This window comes from Paroedura picta, chromosome 3 (assembly GCF_049243985.1).
Source record: "Paroedura picta isolate Pp20150507F chromosome 3, Ppicta_v3.0, whole genome shotgun sequence".
NCBI lineage: Eukaryota > Metazoa > Chordata > Lepidosauria > Squamata > Gekkonidae > Paroedura > Paroedura picta.
This window is the reverse complement of record NC_135371.1, coordinates 55,967,909-55,995,843: the sequence shown is the minus strand read 5'-3', so window position 1 is coordinate 55,995,843 and position 27,935 is coordinate 55,967,909. Positions and strand designations below refer to the sequence as shown.

At 41.5% G+C, this 27,935-nt stretch overlaps 2 protein-coding genes across 5 annotated transcripts in view; both read right to left on the bottom strand.

Moving 5' to 3' along the window:
• Positions 1 to 321: 321 nt before the first annotated feature.
• MUSTN1 (musculoskeletal, embryonic nuclear protein 1) lies at positions 322 to 15,517 on the bottom strand. Its single transcript, XM_077325769.1, has 3 exons — positions 15,258 to 15,517; positions 3,430 to 3,550; positions 322 to 752 (listed from the first exon to the last, which is right to left on the bottom strand). The coding sequence occupies exons 1-3, from the start codon at positions 15,264 to 15,266 to the stop codon at positions 646 to 648; spliced, it is 237 nt and encodes a 78-aa protein (XP_077181884.1). The 5' UTR covers positions 15,267 to 15,517; the 3' UTR covers positions 322 to 645.
• Positions 15,518 to 21,937: 6,420 nt separating this feature from the next.
• The window catches only part of STIMATE (STIM activating enhancer), a 61,430-nt gene continuing 55,432 nt past the window's right edge, over positions 21,938 to 27,935 (bottom strand). For 3 of the 4 annotated variants that reach the window (XM_077325766.1, XM_077325765.1, XM_077325768.1), the window contains one exon: positions 21,938 to 22,991. In XM_077325766.1, coding sequence (XP_077181881.1) covers positions 22,875 to 22,991 — 117 coding nt within the window. In that variant the 3' untranslated portion in view covers positions 21,938 to 22,874. Of the gene's footprint in view, positions 22,992 to 23,846; positions 24,525 to 27,935 lie in introns of all 4 variants that reach the window. The other variant, XR_013229067.1, reaches the window with a different exon arrangement.

The following is a 27,935-nucleotide window of genomic DNA, read 5'->3' as shown; positions in this document are numbered from 1 at the left end:
CAATCAAAGCAAGAGCAAAAGAGGCTCCAATTGCATTGCTGCCTGGAAACAGCCTTTTCCTTCTAGATGGCAGAATGGAAATCTTGAGTCATGGAAGAATTCCAGACGGCGGGAGGCCATATCTATATATAAGCCAGACTTACTAGCCGGAGGCTGCTACCAGTAATATTATTTGGCACCTTCCCACTGTTAACAGTAAATAGCTTCAACTTTGTGCTGGGAATCCCTTGAGCATAAATACAAGTGGATACAGTTCTTCTGAGCAAGTTCTTCTGCCAAGAACTGTTTCTTTCCTTTAATTGAACAAGCATTTCACCAAAATCAAATCCACCACGCTTTATTGGTTTTGCACATCAATGTGAAGAGCACAACTGGAATTGGTGTGCAAGTCTGCAAGACAAATAAGCATGCAACAAAATTGGTCATTATGATACCAGTCTGCACCCAGGGGCTTACCACCCAACTTGAATCACTCACAACACATCTAGCAGTATAAAAAAGAAGCTTATTTTGCCATGCAAGTATCTTGTTAATTATTAAAACAATTAAGTGAATGGTGCTGTAATAAGACTGGTGCATGTGAAAGCAAAACAAGGAGTTAAATACTACATGAGGAATATTCAGCTCAGCTCTTGGAATTGGCAGTCAGCCAAAGACACTCTTTGCAGGCTCTTCTTTAGGCTTATCAAAGACGGTTTCCCCTCCTGTGCGATCTCGGCTGAATACAGATGGAGCTGCCGAGCCAGCTTGCTCTGGAAAAGGAACAGGAGATAATTAGCACTTCAGTTTGGATGATTTACAGGCAACAGCAGCTGTGGAAAAACATGACAAATGCATTATCATCTTTAAATGTATATCATGCATACAGTGAAAAAACTGCTCATCGTATGACTGGTCTATACAGCCATATCAGCAAATGCAAGCAGATGTACTTTTAAAAATACAATATATTAGCTAACGACAGATACTTTCCCTCCATTTTGGAAGAATCCTTCCCTGAGTAGACAATTTGGTGGTATTGTTGTTAAATGTATTTAGTTCTTCTTTAAAAAGGGGAGAGAAATATGTATGTGCTCCAATGACACATGTCCTTTAAAAGGGGAAAGGGGGGAGGAAACAGTTTCTTGAAATAGTTTCCCCACACTTTGGCTTGCATTGGCTGTTGGACCTAGATGGCAGTATTGGCACAGAAAGGCTTCAGAGTGGTATCTCATTAACACAGTAACTTACAAACCAGCCTATAGTTCAGTGGTCCCCAACCCCCGGGCTGCGGACCGGTGCCGGGCTGCAAAGGCCTCGGTACTGGGCTGGCGGCAGCCCCACCTGCCTCTCTCCCCCACCCCCACAGTGAGAAGCTCGCCAGGCCGCAAGAAAAGTGGCCGCCAAAGCGGCCGCTTCGCTCACAGCCTGGCTAACTTCTCACTGCGGGGGGGGGGGGGGGGGAGAGGGAGAGGCAGGTGTGGCTGTTGTTTTGTTTTAGTGTTTCCCAAGACATCCCATGCCAGTGTAGTTCAACTAGCAGCCTGAATAGCTCAGACTAGTCCAGGCTTCATTTATTAAATGTACAGACTGCCTCTCTCTGCAAGCTTGTTAGATCTTGGAAGCTAAGCAGGGTTGGCCCTGGTTAATACTTGGATGGGAGACTACCGAGGCAGCCAAGGGTTGCTGTGCAGAAGAAGGCCATGGCAAACCACCTCTGCTCCTCTCTTGCCTTAAAAACTCCATGATGGATTACCATAGCAGCACTTAAATTATTCTTGTAGTTCACCAAATGAAGAAAAAAAGCTGTTTAAGTGGCTTAATATTCCAATTACTTGAACATTTTCCAGGCTATTTTGTACACTGAAGGGATCTCAAGGCAGCACTTACTTTCTATTCCAGTAGTTTACTGACCCAAAACATTTACAGAATTCAACAAACATTATTCCACTTAGGGTTATTTAAACAATGGTCATAAGATAAGCTGTAGGCCAGGCTATCTCAACTAGGTTTTCGTGAAACCCTGGGGTTTCTTGATGGCCCCAGAAGGGTTTCCTGATTGGGTGGGAATTAATTAGTTTTTTAGATATATTTTAAAATTTGTTAAACATTTATCAGTTTATATGACCATATATATGGTCATGTTGACCCACCCACCCCTCCCAAAATGGCAAATGATGGGCTTGAAGGGATGGGAAGGGGAGGGGTCATGGGTGGGCATGTATACAACTATGCTTCCAAACCATCTTCTGCATGATCATGCCACTTCTGTGGTTTGTTGAAGTCTGAAGAATATTTCAGGGTTTTTGCAATGGTAAAAAAGTTGAGAAAGGATGTTATAGGTAATAATGTCTTCATCTAGGAATGCTCAGACATGGGAAAAATAAGGAGTTGCTATGTTTAATTTTATAATCCCTTAACCTCAGATCAGACAAAGTATCTAAATTCCAGCAAAGCTCATGTTGACACTAACTTATCTTGAGGACTCCTTTTTCCCATACAGAGTATGGACCTGCCCAAATGCTAAGAATGGGTTCAAGGCTCTCTGTAGTGTCTTACCATTTACTGAGGTAAGACAGGTAGGCATAGGGTTGTCATATCTACCAGTAGATGTGAGGATATCCAACCACCAGGCCCTGCCACTGAGCTGCTGATCATTTGGCTGGCAGGGGGACTTAACAGGAGAAAAAGGAAGGTCCAGGTCTCATCACCAGTGTCTCAAAGGAAATTACATCATCATTCCAGTCACCTCTGGGCAATATTCTGGTATTTGAGCAAATATTCTATAGTAGAAACCAATTTTATCATAGAGATTTTGCCCAAATACCAGACTGTCACCCAGGTGTTAGAGCATGATGATGCCACTTCTGGTGCCTTGCTTGTAATAACAGCAGGGTCTTTATTTTTCTCCTGGTAAGTCCTCCCATCTCCCACTGGTTACCAGAAGGGACCTAGTAATTCTAGGTAAGCATGAGAAACAGGGGTCTGTCCTCCCAAATGTTCTATTCCTTGTTATGTTTTAGGCTAAAGATGAAAACATTTTTATTCTCCTGCACATTTAGTGATGAGGAGTGGGGGAAATTGTGACTGGCATTTATATGCAAATTTTTGGCCTTAAAAATTGAATTAAAAATTACACCCACTGATTACTGCCTTTCATTTATGTTGCTTTTTATTGGGATTGTGTTGTTATACAATTTTATTTTCATACATCACCTGTGAGGTAGTTATGAGGCAACATAAAATTGCAAAAAAACAAACAAAACAAAACCCTTACAATTTATTACTGCAGTTAGCCTTGTAAGTAGGACATGGAAACATGTACTGCTTATATATATTTAGCCTCAAATGTCAAATTATTTAAGGGACATAGGAATCAGTTTTCACGTTTTTCACTAAAAATGTGAGTTTGAGAGTTCTTTGACATCAAGGCACTGACTATGTACTTACCACACTGCTTCATGACCTGGTATGTTTTAGATTTGATTTCCTGGTTGCTAGAGAGCTTTCCCTTAGCCCCTTTGAGGTCTTCTTCCTTCACTGGAGGGCGCTTCTTTTTGACAGGAGCTGGCTTTAAAGAGACATTTTTGTACTATGAGAAATAACAGGATGATTCTGACATCCTATTTGGGGTGTCATCCCTTCCCCTCAGCCTGGTTGCTCTTCTAATCAAGTATCTAATGAAAAGTTCAAGAGGAATTTGCACTTTTGATTTCCATTCCCAATTTTATTTCTCTAGTGTCTATAAAGGCACAGACAACTTTTTTAATGTCCCAAATTATACCAAGACAAAAATATAAATTCCTTCAAAGCTATACCTTTCTATGCCCAAAGGTATTTTAAAGTCATTTCACTATAATAGCACAAAAAAGCACTTTTCACTAGGTCCTCAGAGTATATGCATATGAGACTTTTCTGGGAGGAAGTTCCCAAGGGAGCCCTATTTTCTCTTTTTTTCTTGGATTCTGTTATCTGCAAAATTTGTTGGAAGTTAGGAGACAAATCCCAGGAGAACAGGGAGAATTAATCCAAAATGATACAAAGCTGGGGAGAATCAGCTCATCTCTAACATCATCCAAGTCATAATTACAGCGCAGAGAAAAATGATTAGCCTACAAACCTTGTCACTATATTTCTGTATGTTATAAAACAAGGTGCATCTTTCAGTGACAGCTTCCATAACAGGATGGGGATTTGAACATGGGACTCTCAGATACTAGCCTGCTAACTCTAACCACTATATCTCACTGGCTCTGATTAAACTAGTAATGAAATTAGGTAACCAAGCATGTACAGGAGTTATAGCTACATGTAACCAAATGTCCTTCATCATCCAAGATCTGATCCTAATGACTATTTTTTTTATAAATTACAACTATTTATTTATTTATTTTAATTTATTTTTCAATTTATTTCCCGCCACTCCCTAAGCGGCTTGTGGCGGGTCACAATGTCTTAAAAACCACATTAAAATTCCCATTAAAAGACTTAAAATCCATCAACATGGTGGCAGCAAAAAGATTCCCTTCCTACCCCCATTGCTAAGGGGGGGGGGGTGAAGAAGGAGGTCAATGATGTACAAGAAGCCCGGGGGGAGCCATCGGTGTACCTCGCTGACCCCAGCCTCAACAATGGACCTGGCGGAAGAGCTCCATTTTGCAGGCTCTGCAGAACGCCAAAAGATCTCGCAGGGCCCGCCGCTCACCCGGGAGCTCATTCCACCAGGTGGGGGCCAGGACCAAAAAGGCCCTGGCCCTGGTAGAGGCTAGGCGTGCTTCCCTAGGGCCGGGAACAACCATCAAGTTTTCGCCCACAGAGCGCAAGGCCCTGCGGGGGGCATAGGGCAATAGGTGGTCCCTCAGGTGTGTGGGTCCCAGCCCGCGTGAAGCCTTAAAGGTTAAGACCAAAACCTTGAACCAGATCCGGGCAGCAATAGGCAGCCAATGCAGCTGCCTCAGTACATGCTGGATATGGGCCCTCCAAGGTGTACCAGTGAGGACCCTAGCAGCTGCATTTTGCACTAGCTGAAGTTTCTGGATCAAGGACAAGGGTAGGCCCGCGTAGAGCAAGTTACAGAAATCTAGTTTGGAGGTGACCGTTGCATGGATCACAGTGGACAAGTGTTCGGGGAACAAGTAAGGCACTAGTAGTCGGGTTTGGTGAAGATGGAAAAACACCTGGCCGGCTACTTTCTTGTCCTGTGCCTCCGTAGTCAGGGAGGCATCAATACTCACACCCAAATTCCTGGCCTGGGACACGATGGTGAGTTGCCACCCTGCCAGGGTGGGTGAGCACGTTTCCTGGTCCTGCCCCCTACTACCCAGCCACAGGACCTCCGTCTTGGAGGGGTTGAGTTTCAGACAACTCTGCTTGAACCATTCTATCACCGCTTCCAAACATCTGGCAAATAGTTCCGGGGGAGAGTCCAGGCGGCCATCCATAAGGAGATAGAGCTGGGTGTCATCAGCGTACTGATGACAACCCAGCCTGAAACTCTGCACCAGCTGGGCCAGAGGGTGCATGAAGATGTTGAATAATGTGGGGGAAAGAACCGCGCCCTGTGCGACCCCACAAGGGAGTCTATAGGAGCGCGAGAACTCATCCACCACTGTAACCCTCTGGGTCCGGTTCTGGAGAAAGGAGAGTATCCAGTGCAAGGCTGTGTCTCATATCCCTGTGCCAGCGAGGCGGTGGACCAGTAATTCATGGTCCATGATATCAAAGGCAGCCGACAGATCCAAAAGGACCAGCACGGCTGACCTGCCTCTATCCAGCTGGTGACGGAGGTCATCCAGCGAGGAGACCCACACTGTATCAACCCTGTGGCCAGGACGGAAGCCAGACTGATATAGGTTGAGTGCTGAAGTTTCTTCCAAGAAGACTAGGAGCTAGTCTGCCTTTCCACTACCTTGCCCAGGAATGCTAAGTGCGACACCAGGCGGTAGTTGGTAGGGTGTCGAGGGTCCAGCACTGTTTTTTTCCAGGAGAGGGTGAACCACCGCCTCCTTCAGCCGCTCAGGGAACTCCCCGGAACTCAGGGAGAAGTTCATAATGTCCCTGAGTTGGCCTCCTATTCCCTCCCGCCCCCCTTGAGGAGCCACGAGGGGACAGAGATCGAGGGGGCAGGTGGTCGCTCTGACCGAACCCAGCAACTTGTCCACTTTGGAAGAAGAGAGCTGTCTGAAGCAATCAAACCTCGCTACCAAAGGCGGCCAACATGCCTCCAGTTCATTTACTGTATTAATTGTGGCGGGAAGGTCATGGCGAAGTGACAAGACTTTGTCCGCAAAATAGCTCGCTAATGCTTCACAGCCAAGTTCCAATTGGCTAATATTTTGGTGCCCCTGAAGGGCGGTGAGGGATTGAACTACCCTAAATAATTGGGCAGGGTGAGAGCTTGTGGACGCAATATCCGTGGCGAAGAAATCCCTCTTTGCAACTTTTACTGCTATCTCATATGCCTTCATAAGCGTGCGATAAGATGTTCTTGCCGTTTCGTCATGAGTCTTCTGCCATACTCTGTCTAGTCTCACCTCCCTTTTCTTCTCCCGGAGCACTCCCGTGCACCAGGGGGCCCGTTTGAGTCGAGGGCAGAGAGGCTGCTTAGGAGCGATCTCATCTATAGCGGCTGTCAGACGGGACTGCCAGTCCTCTACTAACGCTGCCAGTGAGTCACCAGGAGGCATCGAGTCCCGCAGATCATTCCGGAAACCCATTGGATCCATGAGTCTCCACGGGCGGGCAAGAATGCGCCCGCAACCCAACTGGGGAGGGGGTGGTATCTTGAGCCGGGCCCGCAGGGCATAGTGGTCTGACCATGGCACAGCCAGAACTGGCTCCAGAACCACCTCTATCCCGGCACCGAAAATCAAGTCAAGCGTGTGGCTGGCGTGATGAGTGGGCCCGGTAACAAATTGTGAGAGCCCTAGTGTCGCCATGGATGACCCCAGGTCCCCACCAAGTCCTGAAGAGGGCGCATCCGCATGGACATTGAAGTCGCCCCGGATTAAGAACCTAGGGAACTGCAACGCCCAGGCGGCCACCGCCTCCAGCAGGCAGGGCAGGGCATCTGGTGGCACGTTGGGCAGACGGTATACCAACCAGATAGCCAAGCTCTCGACCGAGTCCCACCCAATACCAACACACTCCACTCCACTGATTTCCAGCGCTGGGAGAGCCCTGTAGGTGAAAGTCTCCCGGACCAGAATTGCCACCCCCCTCCCCTCTTGTGGGTCCAAGATTGGTGTAGGACCAAGTAACATGGGGGGGCAGTTCTTTTAGGGCCACCGACTCACCATCCCTCACCCAGGTCTCAATCACGCAAGCAAGGTCAGCCCCGACTCTGAGAAGAAATGCTGCAGAGTGGAGGCCTTGTTCTTAATTGACCTTGCATTGCACAGGACCAAGGTCGGATCCTCCCTAGCCTCAACCGTCACATCTCTGGGGATGGGATAGAGGTTAGAAGGGGATCGAGCACACCCAGGGCGCCGGCCATGTCTCCATGGCGAAGTCCTATATGGGACACCAGTGCTCCACCCCTTCTCTTGTCCAACCTCCTCCCCCAGCCATAGCGCCCCTGGCCGATGATTGTTGGGATCCTGACCCCAGCATCTGCTCCCCCTCCCGGCTGACCCTTCTCCATGTACCCCCCTGAGAGAGGACACTAACCCTAACTCCTGTGCTAAGTCCCTCCACTTCCCAGCTGCACTAACCCCCCTAACCCTCCCCACCCCACTATCTCTATCACCACCCTGCCCCCACCCCCCGACTCCTAATCTAGCAGCTGGAGAGGTAAGACCATACTGCAGGGGCGAAATACCGCCTGTCCCAGGGGTTCTCTCTGCCCCCCAGTCCACCCCCCCAATCCAGCTGAACCTAGCCCACAATTATCAATCCCCTGTCTCGGTGATGATCTCTAAAATCTTCCTTCCACCTCAGGAGAGGTCCCAGGTCTCCAGCAAGCAGGAGCAAGAAAAAGAAAAAAAAATTAAGGTGATATTTGGTCTTCCACCACCAGATGGTACCAGAGAGGCGAATACTAAAATCAGAGGCCCAGTTCTGGTAGATATTCCAGTAGCCACTGGGTGGTGCCCAAGAGCTCCAAGTCTCCACTCCTTCAGTCTCAGCTCTGCAGTTCTTAAAGCTGCAGCACTGCTGTCTTCCCTGTCCTTCAGGACACAGTCCAACCGGGGAAGAAGCCGCTCAGGACTGCACCGATCGTACCATGGGTAGAGGGTCAGCCAAGGGGGCCTCCCACTGTCTGCTGGATGAAATCCCCACTGCAGCCACTGAGAGTGGCCCAAAGCTCCCCCACCACAGCCCAGGCCCCCAGCCGCAAGCACCCACTGTTGCCGTGCCTTTCCGCAACACCAGCTGACTCCAGCCTGGAACCCAGGAGGGAGGGTAGTTCTCTTGCTGCGGCACCATCTTCAGCCAGGTGAGTAAAAGGTCTTCCATCCCTCCTCGCCCTGATCCAGGTGGGGGGACACGTTTGGAAGCGCCGAGCCTCGTGGAGGGAGCAGACAGCTCGGAGGGGAGCCTTGTAAGATCTTCTACAAGAGCCCTTGGCATAGGGGACCTTGCCACAGCTTGCTCCATGCGCGCCTCACGGCTTGCATTGGTCCCCTTCCCCCTGCTGCGGTGACTCTCGCCGGGGAGGCGTCCAATGCAAGTCCAGTGCTGGAACTGCTCCGCAAGGCCGTCGCTGCCCTTCTCCCTTCAGTCGCTTTTTCCTCCGTCCCGCTGCTAGTGGCCATCAGACCGCTCCCATAAAAGTGCGGAAGGAAAAACTAACCCCAAACCCCCCAAAAATTGCAAGGGGGAGAACGCTCCATAAGTCAGGGGCATTCATAATCCAAAAGCCGGGCGGAGCCCTAAGCTCCGGCGTTCGGCAGAGCCACCATGTTTTCCATCCATCCAAACCACTGTTGTAATCTATAGATTGCCATCGACAAGATGCTTCAGTAGCCAAAATCTTGGCTGAACAGACTCGGGGTGGTGAAAACCATCCATAAATTTGCAGCCAATTTACAGTGACCCTCTGGAGCAGCCTTTCTAAACTTTTTTGCTATTCCTCAGGCTCCAGGAAGCCCCCAAAGTGGCATGACTATGCAGAATATGGTTGGGGAGCATAGCTGTGTACAAGCTCAACCAGGGCCCCTCCCCATCCAGGACCATCAATGGCCACTTTGAGGGGGGAACCATATATGGTCATATCAACCGATAAATATTTAACAAATTTAAAATATATAAAATTAACTTCAACCCATTTGGGAAACCCTTCCAAGGCCATCAAGAGACCCCATGGGTTCATGAAACCCTGAATTTTCAAGGCTAGACAAATAAATGAGGTTCGCATCATCTGCCTCTGCACAGGAACACTGAATTTCCTTGGTGGCTTCTTAGCAAAATACTAACCAGGTCCAGGGCTGACCATGCTTAACAGTCAAAATCTGACACGATCAGGCCAAACTGGGACATCCAAGTCAAGACAAAGAGTACTACAAACTTCTTGTCTATCTACTTTATGGTGGCTATTCCACATGGGCTATTATACTATCTATATCATATGCATTACAAGGACAGGAAGAATCAAAGGAATGTTCTTTTAATGATCCTCAAGAATTGCTGATGGTGAAACTCATTCCCAAAACCTCTCTAAGAGCCTGAGAGGGTCCTAATCTGGTGTGAGAAAGAGATACTGCATCAGCAGCATACCACAGATCACTAATTTTAGTAATAACTAATACCGGAGCATTGCTAATTCAGCAATTTAGAATCTAACAGGAAATGACCAAATCAAAATTCATCAAGATGCTCAGTACTGTCTGCATGCCAGGCCTCAACAAGGTGTTGGCATTTTTCATTCACTATAGGTAATGCTGTCTTCGCACATCCATCTTTTTACAGTTGAGTTATACATCTGTTCTTCCCCCCTCCACCAACCTATTTTATGTTAATCTTACTTCATTGATTAACTAACTACTGGGAGCGGATCTCACAAATTAAGTGGATTCAGTACTCTTTTGATTAAAACAGTATTCAGACTAGCCACACTCTGTAACATTTTTCCAAGGGATGACTTTAACCATAGGATAACCACAACAGATGCCTCATGTCGGGAGGTACCGAAGAGGGCCTTAACTGCTCAGCTGTTACAGTGCCATTGGTGTCAATCTCTCTAGAACTGTGGTGGGTGGCAGCGGCTTCAGGATAGCAGTCAGGTCTACACCCTGTCATTAATGGACTGAGAAACAGCAATGGCTTTGAAAACAGCTCTGCTCTGTGTCACCAATGGAAGGGGGGAAGGCAAGCAGGCCCCCACAGGGGCATTTACCATGCTGATGACAGATGTCTAGCCTGCCCATCTCACTCATCCACCATGTTGGCAGTGTGTACCCCACCTGCTTGCCAGCCCATTATGTTTGCAGGTAGTAGCCAGTTTGGTGTAGTGGTTAGGAGTGCGGACTTCTAATCTGGCATGCCAGGTTCAATTCTGCACTCCCCCACATGTAGCCAGTTGGGTAACCTTGACCCTATTCATTGCACTGCTAGTAACACAATACCTGCCCGCTCACTGTGAAGATGGTGAGCACCTTATCATGTCAATGAGTGCTCCAGTGAATAGCAAGCACCTTGTGGGGGTTTGTGCTTTCCACTCACAGCAGTGACTCACACCTGCCTCACACTGGGGCTCAGACGCTCCTCTCTTGGAACCCTGCTCTGTGTGAGAGTATGTGTGTGTGTGGCAGCCATGAGTCTGGGGGCCTGTTTTGTACTTTTATACAGGGCCCTAGATTCATTAAGACTACCTTTCCCCTCCAGCCTTTGAGTATAAATACATCTGTCTAATGCTTCATGCATTTGGTGAATTGAGCTCTGACTCAAAAAAACTTATGTTGGAATCAATTGTTAGTTTTCAACATGCCACTGGACTCCTGTTTTACTCATCCAAAGGGCGTGCCTTATTGGGACAGTTTTGATCTCTTCCCTTTTATATATACTTGAGTTATTGATGCATATAAACAAGGATGCTAATGGGGGGATATCAACAGAGCCTTCCCTAATTTCAATACTAACTGGAAACCACTTTTGAGCATCCTCCATAGTTGATAAAATAATCAAATTTGAGCTGAAAAATATTGAGTTGACAGGAGTTGGAGATTATTTTTCCTGTAAAAAATTACATTGAATACTCTTCCTTCTAGAAATAAGATACTCATCAAATCAGTGATTTGTATGAGAATACCTCTTAGTGTGTTGCATTAATTCATGAAACAGCATTTTGAACAACTTGGCAGCATCTCCTCTAACTTGTTAAGCAAAGTAATGTCAGCATGCAAGTGTATAAAACTCAAAAATATTTTGAGGTATAATGATTTGATCAAAGGTTATGCTGACTAGGAGATGTATGCTGAAATAGGTCTTGTGATCTGTGTTACACAAACAGAAATAGGACATCACATCTTGTGCCATGTGTTGCACAGGACAGTATATGGCCAACTTGACAGTGCAAGGGTTACTTGCAATAACTATCTTGTATTTGTTTGTGCAAGAATTTTAGCGTGAGCATAAATGTTTGACAGGATCTAACACAACAGAAGATATTTAAAAAACTAATCATTAGTGGATGTTTTTTCCATCCAGCTATATTCCAAGGTATGAGCCTCTTGTGGCGCAGAGTGGTAAGGCAGCAGACATGCAATCTGAAAGCTCTGCCCACGAGGCTGGGAGTTCGATCCCAGCAGCCGGCTCAAGGTTGACTCAGCCTTCCATCCTTCCGAGGTCGGTCAAATGAGTACCCAGCTTGCTGGGGGGTAAACGGTAATGACTGGGGAAGGCACTGGCAAACCACCCCATATTGAGTCTGCCATGAAAACGCTAGAGGGCGTCACCCCAAGGGTCAGACATGACTCAGTGCTTGCACAGGGGCTACCTTTACCTTTACCTTTATATTCCAAGGTAACACCATAGGTGCCAAAAAAGATAGTTGCTGAGGAAATTATAATCTACTGTTTCCATGAAATCTGCCTCTATAGTAGGCACTTCCGTTTTCAAATGCTGCTATGTGCACACTGTTGCCCTAGCAGCTTTATAGGGGAAGATTCCATTTCATAGAGATTCAAGGACAACCTTTTCCAGCCTTTTGACCATGGAGGAGGCCCTGATATATTTTTCAGATTTCAAGGAACCCCAGAACCAGGTTGGAAGTGCTGACAATTGGCCACACCTCTCTGCCACACTCAAGAAGGACTGAGGTGGGAGAGAAAGGAGGTGATTTGAGGCAGGAGTAGGCAGACGGGCTCCACCCCCTTTCCCAGGTGTGGTAACTATGCGAGAATGACACCTCCTGGTCAATGGAAGCAGCTGGTTTCCTGCTTTCACAGCAAGGCAAGAATAGCTTGTGGCTGAATCCATTAAGGCAGGATATAGGGGAAAGGCTAGGGAGTCCCTAGGGAGCTCTCAGGAAACCCTGTTCTGGAATTGCTGTTTAAATATCTAGAAGCTATGCAGTCCTCTGACATTAAGTATTTCTGTGGACTGCATAATTGGGCAACTAATGTTTTCAAGACTGTTAGTTTTGTCCTTAACTAAGCTACCAAATAAAACTAATTTTAATAAAGTTATTCATAAGCGATAGAATGGGATATAATACTTCATTAACACTAATTGACAATGACTTTTTGTTCTATTTATGAAGAAACAGAATAGGAGGGCAAATCTTCTTCCTTAGATTTCAATGAATTACTGAAGTTGCCTGCTTTAATGACTGCTTCACATTAACGGCCTTAGTTAATTTAAAGCAAGATGTGGACTCTAACAATAGATTAATTCCAAACTGATTAGATTTTGTGAAGAGCCTGGAGCTTTTAACCCATATGCTTTGGTTCCTAGGTTTTCTGAACATGTACTCAAAATACTTTTCTTAAGAACCATCAGGAGTTCTTTTGATGTGTTAATCAATGCCTCTGAAGCAATTCGTCTATATTTATATCATTCTTGTTGATTCCTAAAGATAAAATATTAGTATGCTTGGACTTTCAAAAGTTACTATACAACACAGAAACAATTGCAACCTGAGAGTGTGTCAATTTCAATTATAGCCATTTTGTACAGTGGTAGCCTTAAAGGATAGCTGCTCCGTGATAATATAATCGCTAGTCTACATCCCTGTCTTTTGAAGTGAGATGTGTTGTGATAACTATGATTAACTGCAGGGTTAGATTGCTTGCAGGATTCCTCACTAAGTATAGACACAGGTTTAAGACAAAAGGGTGCAATGGGGACCAATCTGGTGCTCCAACAGCCAGAAAACACTAGCAATGGAGAGGGTAAGGTTTTGTGAATGTATGTATTTGGAAGTACTTATGCATTTCATTTACAGTTCAGCCACTGCTCTGAGATTTACTTCATTGTTAATATGAAATTATTTGTCCAGGATAAGCTTGACAGTATAAACTTGCCATTCTCCTTGTGCTAAGGTAAGAACAAGGCTAAAGTATTCATCTTGGTATATGCAGCAGTTAACATGAACACAAGTTTACATATGCATTATACTAAACCACTTACACAAAAATGCTGAAATTTTTAGGTTAACCACCCAAACTCTTATTTGATATACAAGCTCAGCAGGCAGGAGGTTAGCAGTAATGGAGATGTCTATATGTTCTCATTGGTTCATGAAGAATGCATGGGAATAATTTGCTGCCAGTTTACTGTGGGAACAAAAGTAGCTCAGCTCTCTAGGGAACAAAACAAGACAGCGAGCCAAAGAATACAGAAATACAAAAAATGAACAGCTCATTAACTGGTTAGTCCTAATGGGTTATCATTCTGTTAACATATTTTGTAGCCACAGAGAAGGAAAGTTGTAAAAATGGCTCAGTGTAGGACAGAAAACAGTCAGTTTAGAATGAACCTGGGCTAGTGTAAGAACCCTGTTAGATGAGAGCAGTGGTCCATCTAGTCCAGAATCCTGCCTCACACAGTAGCCAACCAGTTCCTCTGGAGGTCCAGCAACAGGACATAGAGGCTGAGGCCTTGATTTGATGTTGCCTCCTGACACTGGGATCTAGAGGTTTATTGTCTCTGGATGTAGCCATGCCACATGGAGACTTCATTAAAATCACTCCACGTGGCAACCTCCATGTGGGAGGCCTTTTCCTCCAGTTTTGTCAGTCATCATCTGGAAGTCTGAGCTGAGAATATTGCTGAGTGGCAGGCTACTCTGCAGGAATTGCTTACTATATTATAACAGCCACCATATGGAACAATTGAAGGCAGCCTTTACAGGGCAATTTAACTTGCAGATTCAGGCATTCTGCCAAAACACCAAATTACCTAGCAAAGTAGCTAACATTTCAGTAGTTGACAGAACAGCAGGTCTGCCGATTTCTGCCAGGAAGAAGCATTCTCTCTGATGTTACTGAAGTGGCCAGTTTAGTTATGGGCAACCTTTAAGGCACAATGCATTCCTATGCTTGCAAGTCAGAACAATCCGTTCTGTAATAAATCACAGGAAGAGAGAGTGTTTGTTTATAAGAGTGCCTTAGATGCCTTCAGCTATGCTTCACTGTGAAGAGAAAGTAAACAGAACCAAATTCCTCTATACAGTTTCTCTCAGGGACCTCTGAATACTTTCCCTTTTTTCTTATTTGCAGCATAACCCTTTCCATGTTGAAATTTGTTTTTTGGACTTGGACCCCTATGGGGGAAATAGGAAAGTCCACACTGAGTATTATGAAACATTTGTCTCAATATTAAAATTTGGCTCAGGGACAGAAATGGCTTTTTAGCAATTAAGGCTTTCACTTAGTATTCTGCATAGACTATGAAAATAAGGAGCATGAACAACTGAGCATAACACACGTTCCTCCCTTCAGGTCAAGGCGTATCTATCATGTATGCATCTAACCCTAAAATAGTAAAAAAATATGACTGAGATTAGAATATCTATAGTGTAGGCTTTAAATATATTCATTAATACTGAGCTGAAAGCCTGGTTTGTGGGAAGGGGTGATGGCAAGAAAGGTATGCTAATGCTTTTTTTGTTACACTGTCCTCAAAAATACTTGTTTAGAATAATTAGATAGTTAGTCTTTCACAGAAGAATGCTGAAATTGAAATAAGCTCAATTAATCAAAATAAATCTCACAGCACAAAAAAAACCCTGAAATTAATAGTTGGTGAGATATGTATTCATTAAGCAGCAAGAATTATAAACATACTACAGTTGCAAATAAATACAACATCCTAGAGAACAACAAAAATGCTCATACCTGTGACATGGTTGCAGCACTCCCAAAGAGTTAGTAGTCCCCTTGGTTAATATCCAAACTCTGAGGTAGCTTGTAGAGTCTTATATAGATTCATATGAGGTCATTATAGCAGGTCATCTTTCCAATCCAGTTCCTGAAGTATATTGGGTTGACACAGCCTTGTTGTTGAGAGGTTTATTCTTAGTAGTGACAGAAGTCTGTAGCATTTACTAAGCAGGATAACTGGAGCTAGAAGAACCACACAACTGACAAGAGAAGACAGCTGGCAAGTAGAACTATGTAGAAGTCTTGTCCTCTCTGCTTGATCAAGTACTTGTTCCAAGGGAACCCTTGAGGCTCTATTTATAGCTTTACGGAGCAAATGCTTTGTTAAAGATTGACGTTATGCTTCATCTACGTTACATTAATACATCTGCAGATGTCATTCTCATTTAAATGAGTTGGGCAGAACTAGATAACAATAGGTCTCTCAACTCATCTGGGTAATAAACATATAGGGAGGAGGGGCACACATGGGAGAATCAATGGGCAGAAAAGGTTCTTACTGTCTGTCCATTTGAACCTTCCATGCAGATCACTTTTGGGGACACTTCTTGCAGCTGGGCTCCAAAACGGTGGTGGGTGGGGATCTTTTCTGCACATGATAAATATAGTGAAATGCTTACCTAATGTAGGAGAAGAGTTGGTTCTTATATGCCACTTTTCTCTCCCTGAAGGAGTCTCAAAGCAGCTTCCATTCGCCTTCCCTTTCCTCTCCCCACAACAGACAACCTGTGAGGTGGGTGAGGCTGAGAGAGCCCTGATATCACTCCTCGGTCAGAACAGCTTTATCAGTGCTGTGGTGAGCCCAAGGGCACCCAGCTGGTTGCATGTGGGGGAGTGGGAAATCAAACCCGGCTTGCCAGATTAGAAGCTGGTGCTAGTAACCACTACACCAAGCTGACTCTCTGATGTAGGCGTTTAATTCTGGCCGCTCGGCATGACATTGGCCACATCCAGTGTCTGGCCAACCAACAGCTCACCATATCCTCCATTATAAAGTGCAAGTTTGGGAATCGCATAAATTGGATTCACCAATCTAAAAAGCGCTAGCACTTGGAGAGCAACCAGCAGGCCATCATCCAGCCCTCACACCTGCCTCCCTCTCCTGGGGACAGGAATTTCTTTTTAAAATGGCAATTTGCCTGGAGCGATGAATAGGTGGACACAGGTATAGAAGATGCCAGAAATAAAAGAAAATGTTTTTCGGTGTTGTGATACAAAGCGTGCCTCGAAAGTTTTCTTCCTTCCCCAAATCAGGAACGATCCCCCCGCCCCAATCAAAGGACTCATGAATTACAGCACATGTAAGGCATGTTGCTGTCTTCCACCATTTCCAGCAGCAGATGTAGAGGGTGGGATGCACAAAAAGGCAGCAGACAAAGGCAAGACAGCAAAAAGGTGAGGAAGGGCTGGGAAGCGCAATAAAATTTAGCACTTTGCCATTCAGCTGGCATAAAGTTATTTTTTACTAAAGTGTGGAAATGCCCTGGAAGTAAATACAGTCAAGCCGCTGGCTATCTGCAGGACAGAATTAGCTCCCCATTGTCTCCTGCTGTTAATAACTGTGGGTCTGGGAACATGATTCTACTATGATGCCATTTAGTGTGGCTTTCATTTCCAAATTAAATTGGTTATTACCAGGTTGTTATTTTTATACAAGACACAATTAGTGTGAACTTACACTACAGGCATATCAGAATTCTATGATTTTGAATTTCAACTCATTTTGTTCCTCAAAATAAAATAACCAACTTGTTCTTTTCCAACAGCATCACTTGTTCTTGTCCAACAGGCTAGACAAATGCAACTTTCAAAACCATCTTGCCCTCAGATTTCCAGTGCACAAGACATAAATACATCTTGAAAATGGATTTTCAGAGGCACACGCCATTCAAATAGGATTACCCAAATACCTGAGCCCCTGGGGAGGGCGGTATATAAATATAATAAATAAATAAATAAATAAATAATAAATACATCAGAAATTGGCCTTTACACCTTGAAAAGGATGTTGATTGTGCTTCTTTTGAAAAACTTCAGGATATGGTACAGAGAAAGCAGTAGAATTCCCTTCCTTGCAAGAGAGGGAACTTTGGAACTCCCTCCCTAGAGATTTGTCTGCCACCCTCTATTATTGTCTGCCAGCAAGGGAAGACTCTTTGTTTGGTTTGCTTGTGGTCCTGGGTGTTTGTATACTTTTGTCAAATTGTTTGAATATTTTATATATACTTTAAGTGATGCTTAATGTTTTTAAATGTCTTGATGTTCACTACCTTGGAGATGCTATTTTGGTGGAAAAGTAGCACATAAGAAAAGAAAAACACACACCTTTGTTCACAGAAGAGCATGGGGTCTACCCAAGGGCTGTGAATGAACAATGGATTTTCAGAAAGTTGCAATTGTAAAGTTTCCATTACCTTTCAGAAATATTGTCATTTGATCAGTGTATTTTATCCCACCCTTTTCCCACAAAGCTCAGGATCCCATACAAAGAGATTATTGCAATTTTATCCCTATAAAAATCCTTTGAGATATGTCAGACTGCGTAGGTGTGACTGGGCCAAGTTTACCGATTGAGCCACATGGATAAGGACCCAGGTCTCTAACACACTAGTCCAACACTCTTGTTATTAAAAACATTCTCTGTTACAGTTTCCAATTTCCCTTGTACAACAGTACAGTCCATTCTGTCTGCCTAAGACAAGTTTGGGCTTCTACTTGCAGCAGTCAGCCATGCCTCTTGACAAGCTGTTTTTGAAACTAAACTAAGGGGACTGTGATACAGCAAAATGAAGTGCATGTGTCCATTTTTTAAAAGTCAAACACTACACATACCCATAAATTTTGTGTTTCTTTAGGATAGCTCTTTCAGCTCCAGAAATGACCTTGTGGGTCTCCTTAAACAAACAGTATTTCAAATTTCAGCTCAAACAAGACAAACACAAAAGCAGCAGCACAAATCTCAATTTTTCTGTCAATTCAGAAAGCATCCTTCCCATCACACTAGCAATCTGTTGTCTAAGCTCTGTGCTTTAAGGTTTATCAATCCAGTAGATGATGACAAAGCTAATTATGCCTACCTTGATGATATTGCAATGACACTGCTTTTTCCATTTGGGCACACGGAAGAATGGGGCTGCAGAATGCAGACGCTTTATCAAATTTGAATAACCTATAAAATAGCCTAGGTTTTGTTCCATCTTACATTTGATCCACATGCTCATTCTGTGTCAGGAACAAAATACATATTCCAAAGCTATAACAAAACCCAGCCCAATATGTCTGCTTGATATACATTGTGGTGACCCTTCCTGGATATATATAATTTTTAAAAGCATCTACCAGCAATTGACCTACCTTAAATACAATTGACGTATGGGGCATGTGCTGAATACAAGTGACAAATTTGTATTAAGTCAAAACTTTATTGTAAACCATTATTTAAATACATCACAACCTTCCATTTTGATTCAACACCATGTGTTAAACAATATGATCCAGAGAGGATCATGGTTCACATCTTTAACCTCACAGAGCATATTTACCCCTTCTTTTTGAGCCACACACTGCTCATCTGAAATAAACAAAAACCCTAACTTATAAACATAATCCCTTTCTTTAAAAAACAAGATACTGCAGTTTTACATGGTAAAGCCATAGTTCTTTATGGTCATTTACTGGAAACTGGATGTATTGCAGGTCTCCTACGATCCAATCTGGCTGGAAGTATGTGTGAGTGTGTGTGTGTGTTCACTACCACTTTTGCACAGAAGCTGCAGCTCTGGGATTAGCCATGCACAAGGGGTATAGATGTATAACCTTCAAAACAGAGAAGGTTAAAGCCTGAATATCCCCCTGTCCCCCTTCCTCCCAGAAAGGCATAGTTTAAAAAAAATACAAAGCACATGCCTTTGAGGGAATGTATTCAGAACACTTTGCATTGTTCTAGTTCGGTCCATAAGTCAACGAGTATGAGGTCTTTTCCCTGAAGAGAAGCTTGTAACACAATTTGTTAGCAACATTAAGATAAAGCATTTCATTTAAAGACAGTCAAGGAGACATTAATGCATTAAAGCCGTAAAATGAAGACTGCATAATGACCACAGGAATTCCAAAATAATCATGATGGGCACTTGATGTCATGATCAACCAGTGAGGCAAATCTACAACTATTTGATTTGTGTCTCATCTATTTGGCAAGGAAAGCTACTATCCCTTCTTTTAAACTCAGCAGTGTACTATATAGCTATTTTGAGTGCAGAATGGAATAAAAGTTAGTCACCTTTTTTTTTTTTAATGCAGACTGAAGTCTTTGTGATGAGTTTTTTACATACCCAGCAGCTTGAGCAATCAAATGACCACATTTGGGGGCCAAATTTATACCTTGCCTACTTTGTCATCTTCCAAATCTGTCACGATGTTAACTCACTGAAGAATAAGCCAATAAACTCTCATCTGTTTAACAAAATGAAGCACTAAGTATTTGTAACACTTTTTAAAAGGCAGAAAAACCTCAATTTTTTCAGACTAGATTTCCGTAATTTTTGGAAAGGGACCAAGCAATTTAATAAATCCAACTGTTTACTAGAAAGTTGTGACAAAATGGCATGTAATCCATTTTATAAAATACTACATAAAGTGGTGATAGTTAAGGGCTTAGACAGCTTTTTAAAAGATGAGATCAGTTCCTGGAGAATATGTCTATGATTAATGGCTTTACGAGAGGAGAGTTATATAGGACCTCCATGTGCACAGTGTAGTTCTGACGCAGTATACTTATGACACTGTGGACATAACAGAAGATGGCCATCCCTTTCATGCCTAGTTTAAGGGAGCTTACTAAGTCAGATTGTAGCAAGAAAGGAAATCAGGTAAAGCTGCATTCTTCTCTGGTAGCCCAAGGCTGCAAGAAAGAGGAAGAGGTATTCATTTCATCCTGTTCCTTTAACTCTTTGCAGACCCATCTATTGTGGCACATTTTGGTCTTAAGAGTCCCACAGTCCTCAGATTATGTCTGACCTGGCAGTTTCGAAAATGGGAATGGAGGAGGAAGACGAAGAGAAATTCACTAAGTCTTATTTTTATTCATTAAGTACACAATGGCCACATTTGTGGGTCTGAACAGCTTTAAATTTATGATTTTGGCAAATAGTGCTTTATTTTGTCATGATGTTATATGCCTAGAACAAATAACCTTCTGACATTGAACTATTTCAATGAAAGCAAAAGCGTAGATTTTTCACCCATCCCTAAAATCTTGAATTAAGCTGCTGGAGAGCATCCAGTGCTGTTCTATACACCAGGCTATCAAAATAATTATAACACAATTAAGGCTTTGGGCTTTTTTAAAGCAATACCCTTCCTCACGCATACACTGTCCAAAGACTAAAAACAGATATATTACAAAACAGAATATGAGGGCAAAATTAATAAAATAAGCTTTTGGACTCAAGCAATTATGTGCTATTAGAATAGCAGGCATTTATCTGTACCTTCAGTACCACAAAGTCAGTCCCCCTTCCCCATTTTATCCTGGTATACACCTGAAGAAATGTCTCTTAGCATCCTCCTGACTTTCCAAAATTGTATCAGCCGTTCCTACATACTGAAAAGGCCCTCACAAAGGTGTAACAGAACCTGTTTTAGTGTACAATACTTGACAGAACAGTGAATCATACAATCAAATATTCTGTGAAAATGTAACAATAATAAGTTAGGGGGCAACATTGATCAGAGACACTTTCCCCTCACAACAGAGGCTCTATCTGGTTTCAGTTAAACAAACAGGGTTCCTATCCCTTCTTTTTTAACCTGAATACCAACAAGTAACAACATATTGCAAGAGTATTGTAGCACAAAGTAACACCAGCCAGTACATAGCTCTGAAATGAAGAACCCTGTAAAGAGTCTCACATGGGCAGTAGGATAAGTGAGGTCAACATTGCCAATGCTATATTAGATGAGCATAAAGGGAACACCTTGGTGCTTATGTTCTAAGACCCAACCACCCCCAACATCCAGTGTGTAACTTACCACATTTAAGACCAATCACACATAAAAACAGTAAAAAAATTGTATCTCTGAAAAATTCAGTCAGTGAGTGTATTTTAAGGCTTGAAATACAATCTGATCCCCAGATACTGTAAGTTATAGGTGTGCTCCCCCCTTCATTTGAAAACCACTTTTGCTGTTTTATGCCATGTCTGAAGATTTAAAAGAGCATGGACAACTGTTGGATGGTAACTAGCATCAAAATATAACGCAGTCACTTAAACCTGGATGCAAAGGGATCCCACAGAAAGACATTTCCAATAACCTTTGGATAGCTGAAGTTCGTAGATGAGTGTAAAAGTTTCAGTATGCCTCTGCTTAACTCTGACTTAAAAGGGGAGTCAGTCAGATGGAGTTAGTTTGCTCTTGAGGAAAATGAGGAATGGTGATTTTAGTGCACTTTGATAATAGTAAACTGAATCATAATAAGATGAGAGCCACTCACCCCAAATGCACACCCATAGGATGAGACGGTATTACTATTCCTGCACAACAACACTTTTAGTTGCTGGACACATGAAGGGCCAACTGTGCTATGTCCTCTTTTGAACAAACTGTTCTTTTTTTTAAAGGAACGTTGCTTCAGCTTTGGAGTAACTGAGATGTGGAATCAGAGTTTATGAAACCAGTATTGTGTAAGCTTCTTAAATGTTCAACTGACAAACCACTGCAAATATCTGTTGCTTTTAGGCTAAAGTGCACAGGGCCAGGAATATTACCCACACTGCAGAACTGACCAGTAGTGTAATCCACTAAGCACTGCTACTACACAACTGCCTTCGTTTCTGTCAGGCTTGTACAGCATTCCAACACAAGGCTACATAGATCTAGTGGCTACCAGGCCATTATTCCCTTTGTTGCCGTGTCACTCTCCTTTACATGATAAGAAATGGATACAAATTCTGTTGCAAATCTTTTGATCTTTCAACAGCATGCAAAGAGTAACAGCAATATTTTCTCTGACAAAGAGAATCCTTAAATATCCCAGTATGAAAATATAACTTAAATATAAAAGTTGAACAGGGTAGAGAACATTTGGAAGAAAACAAACATCTTTGTTCTGCCTATTAGTTCCATAGGTACCTTTAAGAAATAAACCCATACATAATCTTAAATTACAATTTGTAGTCATAAAACTATTCTGCTCTAGGAATAAGTTTCAAAAAGCCAGTTTTAGTAATAAAACATACTGATTCAAATTTTGTTAATCCTGATGTCTCTTTCCAAATCCTGCCTAATTCAGGAGCCATGGCTGTAACGGTGATGTTCCATGGTCTCTTCTGAACTGTCACATCCAAATTACATTGTTGCCCAGAATTTTTCCACACTTGGTAAGACTTGCATATTTGGTCAGTGTTTCCATAGTGCAACTGAACAGGTACATTGTTCAACCTTCTGCATCCTGTTTACAGAACATTCTTGAATCAATTTCCAGGCAATAGGCATATTGATGCAAAGTGAAAATCCACTGACCATGGAAAATCCTGTCATAAAAACCTGCAGTTTTACAGGCTATGGAATCTGTCATACAGGCAGCCCAAATCGATGCTTCTTTTTCTTAACAGACTTTAAATTAGTAAGTCTTCGAAGATCTTCCTCAACATCAGATTCTTCCATTTCATCATCTGCTGAAATTAGGATCTAGGGAAGGATGATGGTGAATGATCAGAGAGACTACATTTTTATTTCTCCTCCCTCCCCCTGAAATATATTCAAACTACCAAAACCCTCCCTAACCCTCCCCCTACTCCTCTGAAAAGTGAAGCACTAATAAAATGAGAAGTGTTGGATCAGATGGGCCTTACTTCTTTTTAACTAATACCAAAGCCTGTCTTGAAAAAGGGTTGTAGAAGGGCAGACAGAGGCCCAGCGTGTTATCAGGTAGTACAGTCACAAGTATTCAAAACATTTATTAGCTGCCTTTCTTCCTTATAAGAACTCAAATAATAATAAAATACATTTTATTATACACTAGTTAACATTAATAATTTAAAACTTCTGGTAGGCAGAAGAATTAATCAAACGCCACCATTAATAAAACTATCTCCAGGTGCCTGCTAAAGATTGAGAATAAGGTGTATCTTAGGGCTGCTGCTGAGAAAGCCCTCTCATGTACCCATCAGATGAGCCTCTTTGGTCAATGGGATGATCAAGAGACTCTCTCTTGAGTTGGACTTCTGGTCAGCTTCCAACCTGATCATATGCTCCTTGGGAGGGAAGATATAAGCAAGTCTTACTTTTTCAAAACACTTCAGCAAAAGAAGTGTTACAGGGCCTCTACTTTAGCTCAGAAGAGCGGGGTTACTGCAGAGGAGTGAAAGGGAAGAGGTAAATATTTACCGTCTCCACCCACCTCGAGCGTGTGAACCGCAGGTGGAGGAGCCATTCCCCGATCCCGACCCATAGACTCCTTTTGGATAAAAGGTTTGGAAGGTTGCTCATTTCAAAAACTATAGCAAACTTTTATATTACAACTTGAATTTGAAGCTTACTTACATTGAATGGAATGCATGTGGGAGTCAAGAGCCTCCTAGTTGTGTGGGTGTCTGTGTGAGAATAAAGCCAAATTGCAAATAAGAAAAAGAAACAGAACTGCACAGAAAAGGAATTGGCAGTTCATTAGCAGGAACTGTTTAAAAACTTGCACAGAGTCTGAGAGATGGTGTTGAAAAAAGATAAAGATATTGAAAATACCTACAAAGACAGCTAATTATGACACCACGGAAACGCAACAAAATTCAGCTGCAAGCAACTAATGTTACTGCAACACCAGATAAGCTACATATGCAAGAATTAATAGAAAAAAAATCGGCCAAATGACTGAGACAATGGTGGATACAAACAGAAAAGTGGGAAAGATAGACCAAGACCTTGCCAATATTCAGAAGGAAACAGCAAAGATTACAGGTATGGAGCAGGGCATTAAGCAGATTGTAGAGGACTTTAGAGTTATAATGACAAACTAAACCAACTGAAAGAATGTATTGAGGATTTGGAAGAAGAAAGAGAGAAGGTTGACAACAAAAGACTGAGGAAAAATTCTTAAGAATTAGAGCCCTGAAGAGACAGAGAATGAAGATATTCATGGAAAAATCACTTAGCTTTTGGACCAGAAGTTGAACAAAGAAGAGAAAGATATTGACATTGAGACTGATGAGGTTTTTCGAGTGAACTCTAAAGAGGCAAAAGAGAAAATTTTTACTCGAAAGTCAATCAGAGATGCTGTTCTTTATGCTCATCATGAGTCTAAGATAAAAACAGAGGGTAAAGAAATTATCTTAATGAAAGAAATGCCTATGCTGGTATTGCATAGGAGAAAATATTATAGTTTTGTAACTGAGGCCCTGAAAAAACATGGTATTTATTTTCGTTGGGAAGTTCCAGAGAAAATATATTTTATGTTTAAGGGAGGTAAGAAGAATTTAAGAAACATCCAAATGGCTAAAGACGTTATGTCTAAGTATAAATAGGACTTGAAGTAAGATAAAGAAATTTTATATACACAGGAAACATTGAAAATGTATGATAAGGGTATTCATATTTTATCTTGGAACGTGAATGGGTTGAATGAACCATGTAAAAGAAAAAAGGTCTTTCAGTATTTAAAAAAAAAAGAAATGTCATATTCTTTGTTTACAGGAGACACACATTATTAAAGAGGCAAAAAATATTTGATTTATAAACAATTAGGCAAGGAATTTATAGCAACCTGCCAAGGTGCTAAGAAGAATGGAATAATGATCTATGTTAAAGATAATTTGAAACCAAAAATAGTGATGGCTGACAATATGGGTAGATTTTTATTGATTGAAATTATACTTAATGAAATAAAGGTTTTGTTGGTAGGAGTTTATGCACCAAATGCAGGGAAAGAGGAATTTTTTCGTGTTCTAAAAAATATTATAGAAGACTGACCATATAAGGAGCTAATCACGATGGGAGACATGAATGCGGGGGAAGTCCCATTAATAGACAGAAAAAAGGAAGTGGGAAAGAATTTAAATAAAACTCTTGGTAAATTACCACAGATCTTTTTTGAGTTAGTGGAAAATGTAGGTTTATTTGATATATGGAGAAACATAAATAAAAATTCTCATGATTATACATTTTTCTCAGCCAGACATAAATCTTGGTCTAGAATTGATTCTATGTGGGCTTCAAAACAAATTAAACTTATGACATGTAAAGTGGAAATCCTACCAGATATAATTTCTGACCATAAACCTGTAATGTTAAAACTTAAAAATTTGAAGGTTGGAGGGAAATTTAGATGGTCATTAAATGATTTATAGTTACAGAATGAAGTTGTGGTAGAAGACTGCAAACAGAAATTGATCTATTTTTTAAATCAGAATCTGAACAAAGGTGTTGATGACAGAATAGTTTGGGACACAAGTAAAGCTTATATAAGAGGAATTTGCTCATAATTCTCATCAGAAAATTATCAGGGATAAAAAGCTACACCAAATTCAGGAAGAAATTAGAAAGGAAGAAATAGAATTAATGAGAAACCCCAGAAAAGAGAGTGTAACCCAAAGACGAAATATATTGAAACAATAAGTATATATGAGGTTAACAGAGGAAGTTGGCAAGCAACTAAAGGTGGCAAAACAAACATATTTTGAATCAGCAAACAAACCAGGGAAATGGTTAGCTTGGAAGTTAAAGAAACATCAAAAGAAATGGATCGATAAAATCAAAGGTAGCTCTGAGGTCTTTGAAAACAGTGAGGAAATAAAGAAAAAACTTCTGGAATATTCAAAATTATACATGAAACTTTCAATAAAAGGAAAAGCACAAAAATAGTACTTAAATAATAAGATTAGTAAATTTAGTGAAACAAAACAAAAAATTTGAATAGAGAATTTATATTAGAGAAATTAAAGGCAGTGCTTAAAGTATTAAAGCCAGGGAAGGACCCGGGCCCAGACGGTATTACTGCTAAATATTATAAATGTTTTTTTTGAAGATTTGTCCCACCAATGAGTTAGACTCATGAATAATATAAAAGACAATGGAATACTAGATCAATGAAAGGAAGCAAATATTGTTTTAATTCCTAAAACTGACAATGTTGTACCAATATTAATGTAGACTATAAAATATTCACTTCAATGATTGCCCAAAGACTAAAATTAATTCTAAAAGTTTTGATTCATGAAGACCAAGCAGGGTTTCTCCCAAATAGACAGATAAAAGAAAATATGAGAACATTAATAAATGTGATTGAATATTATCAAAACCATCCAGATAAACAATTGCCTTTACTTTTTTTGGATACAGAAAAAGCCTTTGATTCTTTGGACTGGAATATGATGTTGGAAGTGCTGGAAAAGATGCACTGTGGGAATAATTTTATTTGTTGGATTAAACAAATATAAAAAGATCAACATGCTAGTTTAATAATTAATAAATAACTCCTACCCATAAAATAAGCAGAGGAACAAGGCAGGGATGTCCTCTTTCCCCACTACTTTTTATTCTGGTGGAAATACTGATTAATGATATAAAAGAAGAAAAAAAGATAGGAGGGTTAGGGATTAGAAAAGAGGAATACAAGGTTAAGGCATATGCAGATGATGTATTGATTATTTTAGAAGATCCAGAAGATAGCATTCAGTACTTAAATGCAAAACTAGAAGAATTTTGTAAAGTATCAGGCTTAAAAGTTAACAAGGGCAAATCTTAAATCATTGTTTAAAATATCCTGTTAAAAGATCAAAAGCTCTTAGAGGAAAAATCAGGTTTTCAAATAGTCCGTAAAGTAAAATACTTAGGAGTTATAATAACTAACTCTAATTTAACACTTTTTCAAAATAATTATGAGAAGGTTTGGAAAAAATAAAGGAAGATATAAATAGGTAGAAGCATCTAAATTTATCTCTGCGTTCACAATTTAAAACTTTATTTTGAAGCAGTGGCCTTCACCTGGGTGAAAGAATTGATATTACTAAAAAAAAACATAGATTGTTGACATTAGAAGGAGAAGGGAACATTTATGGTTGGCACGCCTATATGTGGTATGGAAAAGGAACAATAAACAAACAGTTTGGTTATCATTTATTAAGATTTGAACTAAATAGAGTATGGAATAAGTTCAAAGGAAAGCTCTTAGACAAAATTCTTCTGTGGCTATCACCGCATGAAGCATTATCCAGAAGACCGGTTGGCTCTGAGGAATAATGGCTCACATACAAAGAACTATTAAATGAACAGATAGAGGATGGAAAGACTGAATTTAAACTAAAATCATTAGATCAATTATGCGAGGAAGGTAAATTAAAAGACTGGAGGCTTTTTGCTCAACTAAGAGATTCATTAGCGACAATAAAGAATTTGGATTCTATTGTTAAGTCAGCTAATGAAAAGTAATGAACACCTGATAAGTAGAGTATATGAAGAATGAAGAGTTTGGAAATTATTAACTTGGGCCAAGAATGTAGGACATGAGATTCAATATGATGGCTGGCAATTTGTTTGGAATAAAGGTTCTAAATTCTCAAACAGTTATTATATAAAAGAAAATATTTACAAAATGCATTATTAATAGTATTTGACGCCATCTAAAATCTCAAAGATGAGTAA